At 48.4% G+C, this 8,456-nt stretch overlaps 1 protein-coding gene across 1 annotated transcript; it reads left to right on the top strand.

Moving 5' to 3' along the window:
• The first annotated feature begins 2,549 nt into the window (after positions 1–2,549).
• On the top strand, positions 2,550–4,851 carry LOC125483765 (nesprin-2-like). Its single transcript, XM_048600395.1, has 2 exons — positions 2,550–2,597; positions 3,546–4,851. Exons 1-2 carry the CDS (start codon positions 2,563–2,565, stop codon positions 3,772–3,774), a joined length of 264 nt encoding a protein of 87 aa, XP_048456352.1. The 5' UTR covers positions 2,550–2,562; the 3' UTR covers positions 3,775–4,851.
• Positions 4,852–8,456: the final 3,605 nt, after the last annotated feature.

Genomic DNA, 8,456 nt, shown 5'->3' on the forward strand with positions numbered 1-8,456 from the left:
CAGCAACTTCTGTTTTTGTAGCTGATTTATAGCATCCGCAGTTCTTTTGGTTTCCCTTTCTAACATGCTTTTCTTGCCTACTATGTCAGACAGCTCTCAAATCAACTCTTCCCTCCGTCTCCTCCTCTCAATCTACTTCAATCTATCCTCAGAGCTGAAGTTTCTCATCGCTAGGATCATTCTCTCTCCAGTACGTTTTTATACTTCCTAAGGCGTGGTGCCCACAGCTCCAGCTGAGGTCTAACCAGTCTCCGAGATGGGTTCAGCATAACCTCCTTGCTGTTGTACTCTATGCCTACTGAATGAACCTTAGAATACTGTAAGCTTTATTAACAGCTCTCCGTACCTGTCCTGCCAATTTAATGATTTCTGCACATATACATATTCTCTGCTCCTGTACAGCCTTTCAAATAAACATCTTTGAGTCACATCTTAGTCTGCTGAACTCCAGCAGCTACAAGCCTAGCCAGTTCAAGCTTTCTTCATAACCAACTCACCCATTTGAGGCACTAGTTTAGTAAACTTTCCCTTTACAATTCTATCCTTAAAAATGAACTTTTACTACATTCTCAGAACTTCTAAAATAAGACAGTCTCTTCAAGATGGAAGACACAGCAGATTCTTTATTCATTCACAAGATGAGGGCATCGCTGGCCAGGCCAGGCAGCATTTATTGCCCATTCCTAATTGCCCAGAGGGCAGCTAAGAGTCAACCACATTGCTGTGGGTCTGGGGTTACATGTAGGCCAGACCAGGTAAGGGTGGCAGTTTCCTTCCCTAAAGGGCATTAGTGAACCAGGTGGGTTTTTCCAACAATCGATAATGGATTCATGGTCATCATTAGATTCTTAATTCCAGATATTTTATTGAATTCAAATTCCACCATCTGCCATGGCAGGATTCAAACCCAGGTCCCCAGAACATTTTCTGGGTCTCTGGATTAACAGTCCAGCGATAATATCACTAGGCCATCACCTCCCCAGATCATGTGTGTTGTAGTGGAGTGCTTTAAATCTCACTGAGCTGTGCCTCAGTCTCAGATCACTGAAGTGAGATTCTAGAATGCATCGAGCCCTGGGCCACACAATGGGTCCTTCTGGGGATGCAAAACAGTGTCCCCCATCGCAGCAGGCGACAAAGTGGGAGTAACTTGAATCAATAACTACAGTGTTTACATACATACTAACAAGGAATAAGAACAGGCCACTCAGCCCTTCAAGCCTGCTGTACCATTCAATAAGATCGTGAAAGAAGTCCAACACTGTGCGTAGTACTCCAGATGTGATCTCATCATTGCTCTATATAGATGAAACATAATTTCTGATTTTGGTGCTTAATTCCCTTGGTAATTAACAAGAACATTGCAGTTAGCCTTCCTAATTACTTGCTGCATCTGCTTACTAATGTTTAGTAATTTCTGCACCAGAACACCTAGATCCCTCTGCATCTTGGAGCTCTGTGATCTTTCACAACTTAGATAACATTTTTTTTTTTAAATGTTTCTACTCTTAAATTCTATGCCCTGGCCAATAAGGGCAAGTATCCCATATGCTTCCTTAACCACCTGTCCTGTTACTTTTAGGAACTGGTGTATGTGCACTGATCCTCGGTGTTTCCCAGGGACCTACCATTTTGATGTACAGGGTGTGTCTGTCCTTTCCTAGCTGGTGTTTGTTGGCCACCCCTTAATGAAATGTCTGTGGAGGAGCTGTTCAGCTCCTCATGTCTACACGCAGACCTACGGCTCCTTTACCCTCCTCTGGTTCAGAAACATTGGACCTAAATTTCTGCCCTGGCATCTCTGCATTCAGATTCTAACCTCCAAAATGTACCTCGTACAAAATCGACCTCCAATTATTTGACTAAAATATTAACGCCAGCAACTGAAGTTTTACCCATGTTTACTCTGTAGTTAGTGCATTGAAAACTCATGGAGACAGTGACAATATTACAAACCAATCACATTACTATAACTCCTGACCGTTATAGACAACCATTACAGTAAAACTAAAGTATTCAAAATTATGACCTTTTCAGCATAATTACAGTTCATTACAGATGCAGATCTCCTTAATTTGGAGAATATAATAAAAGGTCAAGTGGACTATAGTGTGTTCGCCTTCATACACTGGCTGTTGTTAGATTAAATTCTCAATCCTTTACATTCTAATTCTGAGTTTTAGAAAGCTGGGAACTGGCTTGTCTTGTCCATTTGTTCTCCAACTTATTTGTGGAACGGTGATGTTTTTCCTCAATTCCATCTTGGATTTGTTTTTGTGGCTGTGCCAGTGGGAGGTGGGAATAATGAGTATTCTGGCAAGCTCCAGCCAGAGTATTCCATGCCTAACAGCAAGAGCCATGTTTTTTGGTTCGGTTGTGTCAGGCTGGCTTTGCTCAGCAATAGCTACGATCAGGTTGAAGCAAAGGGTCGAGTCCGGGCCCAGTCAATACTTTACACTTGTGGCCAGACTCCTCCTGGGGGTAGAGTTCGTCACCAGGCGATTCTGTTGTGAGTTATCAATGTTTTTATTTGGTTTGTTACAGGATCGGAGAGAGGTCCGAATGGATAGAGCAGTCGTTCCTTCATCAACAAAGCGGTAAAATGTGTTGGCCCTGGGTGGGGGGGTCATGGGAGGTGGGTGGGTGGTGGATGGGGGTGGTGAGGGAGCATGGTTCAGGGGACCATGTGGAGCCAGGATTCATGGTACCACTGGAGGTCAGGACCCCTGCTGCTGTTTCAGTTTTCCCCGAAGAGGCCAGTAAAATGCGGTTTAAAATTGGACCGCACTGAAGGAGAGAGGCAGAAGGAGGAAAATACAGGGGGAGGGTCATCGTCTTAAGGTACAAATTCAGACAACATTGTCCCGTCTCATCAACTGATCCAATCTGCAATCTGGGGACAGGCCGCTGAGCAGCCTGTTTGCTGAGATTTGAAGGGTTAATCTTACCTTTGGCATCCCTCTCCCACATCCATGGGCATCTCTGCCTGGGCCAGCATTTATTGCCCATCCCTAGTTGCCCCTTGAAAAGGTGGGGGTGAGCTGCCTTCTTGAACCGCTGCAGTCCATTTGCTGTAGGTTGACCCATAATTTCCTTAGGGAGGGAATTCCAGGATTTTGACCCAGTGACAGTGAAAGAACGGCGATATATTTCCAAGTCAGGATGGTGAGTGGCTTGGAGGGGAACTTGCAGGGGGTGGTGTTCCCATGTATCTGCTGCCCTTGTCCTTCTAGATGGAAGTGGTTGTGGGTTTGGAAGGTGCAGTCTGAGGATCTTTGGTGAATTTCTGCAGATGGTACACACTGCTGCTACTGAGTGTCGGTGATGGAGGGAGTGTCTGATTGATGATCTCTGTCTTGGGTCGCCCTGAGGATTTTTTTTTGACCGTGTTTTCACACAGTGACCTGTTAAGACTATAGGATGATTAATGTGGGCAGACTGGAGAAATATTTTCCTGGGTCAGAATAGAACATTCTGAAAGGTAAAGAAAGGGTTTTGTGAACTAACTTGTGCTTTGTTTTTGCTTTTGTTTCTTGCCTCCTCAGGTTTGATGGAGAGGTTGTGACCCAGGCGAAGGGTGTCTCAAAAGCTCGATCCTTTCTGTCCAGGGTTTTCCGGGTGGCCATTCCCCTACAGCTCCTCATCCTCCTGCTGTTACTCCTGGCCTGCCTTGTTCCTTTCACCCAGGAGGACTACAACTGTGCCTTGGCAAACAACTTTGCACGCTCCCTGTATCCAATGCTGCGATACACCAATGGCCCACCACCAACATGACCCTCCATGGCTTCCACTGCCCCCTCAACACCCTCTGTCCCAGCCTGACCGCCTTAACCCCTGACCCCACCCCACCCAAGCCATAGTCATCGGTTTCAGTCTCTATGATAATAACATTCTCTGCAAAGTGTCGGAATCTCCAGTTGTGCATGTTTTCCGAATGGCTACTTTTATCAAGACTGTCACAAACCTCTCCTTTCTGTGGGTCGGCTTTTTCTTTTCATTTTAGTGGCCCTGCTGCCTGTGAACAGAGCCGAGGTCACTGACCACCCGTGGGTGGGAGATCCTTACCCCCACACCACTCCCACTGCATTGCCTGCAGTTATCCCCAGCCAGCTCCACAGGATCTTACCCGAGATGTGGCTCAGGACTCCAGGCACTCCCTTTCTGAGTCCCTTTTGCACATGGCCCACACACTCTCTCACCCCCTCCCCTGCATCCACACTCTCCCCTATTCCCGCTTTGTGTCCCATCCACCCCAGGTCTCCCTCCCTCTCTATAAAATCCCCCTCCTTCTCACTCTTTCTGTACGCCAATTCTCATTCATTCTCTCTCCCTGCCCTTCCACTTTTAACCTCCACCCCCTGGTACCCCACCCTTTCCCAGGCTGGGACTTCCTCGATTATGAAGCAGGGATCTGGTTAAGTCTTGATTTTAATATCCAGCCAACACTGGTCAATTTGAATTTGGGAAGTGAATATTTTGGAACTAAGCAATGTAAATATATTTGTATTACAACGTGTGGGATTCACAATCCTATTTCCCTACTGCATGATGTATAAATGTAACCCTTTCTGGGATGTTTTGTCAATTATGAAAACTGTAGAACAGCTTCAGGGAACTTTACAATCTGGAATATATTATTGAGAGTGAGAGCTATTTCTATATTGTACAGTAGACTGTGATTTTTAGTCGGGGTGGGAGGGTCCTGTGAAATGAACAGGATTGCCAGGATGTTTAAGCTGTGTGTTTATTGAATTAATTTCTGATCATGAGGTGATACACTGACACAATCAGGTTCCTGCATCAAACAGCAGCTTCTATTTGTATTCAATGGAAATAAATTTGGGACTTTAATCTCCACTGACTCATTGATAAGGAAAAAAAATCTTTGATCTTATTGTACATTTCACCAGTTCAGGAACTCTGTCCTGTGAAGTGTAGTTGCTGTTGTAATGCACCCATTTTACACGCAGCAAGTTCGCTCAAACAGCAATGTGATGATAACGAGGTGATCTGTTTTACTGCAGTTGGTTAAAGGAAATCTATTCAATGAGACACTGAATGGTGATTCCCCTGCTTTATTTCAATAGACGTCGTACTACATTTTTCATCAATCTGATTGGTAGAAATGAGTGCTCACTTTAGTGATACCTAAAATAGTGCTCACTCCCTCAGTGCTGACCGTCCCAACAGTGCGGTGCTCCCTCAGTGCAGCGTTCCCTCAGTGCAGCGCTCCCTCACCGCTGACCCTCCCAACAGTGCGGCGCTCCCTCAGTGCGGCGTTCCCTCAGTGCGGCGCTCCCTCAGTGCGGCGCTCCCTCAATTCTGACCCTCCGACAGTGCGGCGCTCCCTCACCACTGACCCTCCGACAGTGCGGCACTCCCTCAGCACTGACCCTCCGACAGTGCCCACTCCCTCAGCACTGACCCTCCGACAGTGCGGCACTCCCTCAGCACTGACCCTCCGACAGTGTGGCACTCCCTCAGCGCTGCACTGGAAACGGCAGCCTTGACCTCGTTTGTAAACCATGACTATCTAAAGGAGAGAGCTCGTTATATCTGGGGTTCACTGATGAGTGGTTAACAGATTGGTGCAAATGGGATTTAGGAGCATTTGCTTGTGAGAATCTTTAGCCCAGTGCTGACAGAGTAGAATGGCAACAGTTTCCCAGGATCTTTCAGTTGTCTGCTGCCTCATGCCCCTCTGACCCTGGACCATTGAAGCTTAAAGTAGTAGAGACCATTCAGCCCATCAGGCTTGACTGGAACTTTGTTCTTAGTGCCTGCCTTATGGCACTAATTCTCTAGGCTCACCCCAGGCGAAGGCTCATTTCACTGTTGGAGGTTTTAGAATACTGCAGGCTTATCCTCATGAGAACAGTGGGTGTTTGTTTTATCTACCTGAAGGAGTCCAGTATGAATGAGGATAACCATCACTCTGATCTAACTAGAAGGTAACTGTTGAATAAACAGTGAAGTTCATTGTGATTTTTCACAACTATCACGGCTTAAATATTACCTACACTACGCTCCCTAAAGTCAGCACCCTCAGGAGGGGGACCCCGTACCCCAGTGAGAGTCAGCACCTTCAGGAGAGGAGGGGGACCCTGTACCCCAGTGAGAGTCAGCACCTTCAGGAGGGGGACCCTGTACCCCAGTGAGAGTCAGCACCTTCAGGAGAGGAGGGGACCTGTACCCCAGTGAGAGTCAGCACCTTCAGGAGAGGAGGGGGACCCCGTACCCCAGTGAGAGTCAGCACCTTCAGGAGAGGAGGGGGACCCTGTACCCCAGTGAGAGTCAGCACCTTCAGGAGGGGAGGGGGACCCTGTACCCCAGTGAGAGTCAGCACCTTCAGGAGGGGAGGGGGACCCTGTACCCCAGTGAGAGTCAGCACCTTCAGGAGAGGAGGGGGACCCTGTACCTCAGTGAGAGTCAGCACCTTCAGGAGAGGAGGGGGACCCTGTACGCCAGTGAGAGTCAGCACCTTCAGGAGAAGGACCCTGTACCCCAGTGAGAGTCAGCACCTTCAGGAGAGGGACCCTGTACCCCAGTGAGAGTCAGCACCTTCAGGAGGGGGACCCTGTACCCCAGTGAGAGTCAGCACCTTCAGGAGAGGGACCCTGTATCCCAGTGAGAGTCAGCACCTTCAGGAGAGGAGGGAGACCCTGTATCCCAGTGAGAGTCAGCACCTTCAGGAGAGGGACCCTGTACCCCAGTGAGAGCCAGCACCTTAAGGAGAGGAGTGAGACCCATACCCCAGTGATAGTCAGCACCTTCAGGAGAGGAGGGGGACCCTGTACCCCAGTGAGAGTCAGCACCTTCAGGAGAGGAGGGGACCTGTACCCCAGTGAGAGTCAGCACCTTCAGGAGGGGGACCCTGTACCCCAGTGAGAGTCAGCACCTTCAGGAGAGGAGGGGGACCCTGTACCCCAGTGAGAGTCAGCACCTTCAGGAGGGGGACCCTGTACCCCAGTGAGAGTCAGCACCTTCAGGAGGGGAGGGGGACCCTGTACCCCAGTGAGAGTCAGCACCTTCAGGAGGGGAGGGGGACCCTGTACCCCAGTGAGAGTCAGCACCTTCAGGAGAGGAGGGGGACCCTGTACCCCAGTGAGAGTCAGCACCTTCAGGAGGGGGACCCTGTACCCCAGTGAGAGTCAGCACCTTCAGGAGAGGAGGGGGACCCTGTACCCCAGTGAGAGTCAGCACCTTCAGGAGGGGGACCCTGTACCCCAGTGAGAGTCAGCACCTTCAGGAGAGGAGGGGGACCCTGTATCCCAGTGAGAGTCAGCACCTTCAGGAGAGGAGGGGGACCCTGTACCCCAGTGAGAGTCAGCACCTTCAGGAGGGGGACCTTGTATCCCAGTGAGAGTCAGCACCTTCAGGAGGGGAGGGGGATCCAGTATCCCAGTGAGGGTCAGTTTAATCAGGAGACACAGAGGAAAGAGAAAAGGAAGATGCTTTTGGAACATGTAGGTCAAGACAACAGTCTGTCTTTGAGGCAAAGCCGCAGTTTTACATTAACTAATTTATCTCTTTGTTAATTTATGGCAATGCTTCCCAGACCTCTCAAAGTGCCTCTAAGTCTATAATCTGTTGTGAATTTTATTAAATAATGAAAATAGTCTGTTTGACTAGAGAATGGATTTTCATGACAGCTAATCAAAGTGGAGAGATTCTGGATGTTGGAGCAGCTGTCCCCTCCCACAGTTCCTCTCGAATGGATGGTGTTACACTGGAAGGAGGATAAAGTAGGCAGGAGGCCAGGCCGCTCTGGTGCCAGAGCCTGTCTAAGTCTGAGCTCAAACTGTATGAGCCAGGGCAATGGGTGTCCCATGATCGATGGTTTCATGCTGCAATAACACTGAAAGTAGAGTGTAATGATTCTGCCATTCTCTCCCAGCCTTTGCCAGATCCGCTGCGTTTTTAAATGAACTAATTTATTGTTGCATTCTTCACTGTAATATAATTTAGGCATAAATTTTGCTGATGGGTCTAACAGGATCCAGGTTTGCAGAGGGAGATGGAGAGGTAGATACCAGGCGAGACAGGAAACAGACAGAGTGTGAAGCATGGGAGGGTGAAGGCATGAGGACAGAGAGAGAGGCTGCCACAAAGATTGAAAATCCAATTGTATCCTCCTGACTCAAGAGAGCAGCTTCTTGATCATTTTCTTGTACCACTTTCCACTCTTTGTGCAATCAGTGGATTCCAGGTGTGGACAGACAGGAGGTCAACATGATGGCTTCACTCCTTCCACATTTTGCCTCTGTTCCACATCTTATTAACACCATTGAACATTCCAGTGGCATTTCCAGTGTCTTCCCTTGCCACACCTACACCATTACCTGTACAGTCCCCAGTCTAGTCTTCTTTGACAATTTTGTTGGTTCTTTATAAGATGTAGGCATCACTGCCTGGGCAAGTGTTTACTGTTCATTCCCAGTCCCCTGTGAGAAGGG

Source organism: Rhincodon typus, chromosome 8, assembly GCF_021869965.1.
Source record: "Rhincodon typus isolate 14 chromosome 8, sRhiTyp1.1, whole genome shotgun sequence".
Taxonomy (NCBI): Eukaryota; Metazoa; Chordata; class Chondrichthyes; order Orectolobiformes; family Rhincodontidae; genus Rhincodon; species Rhincodon typus.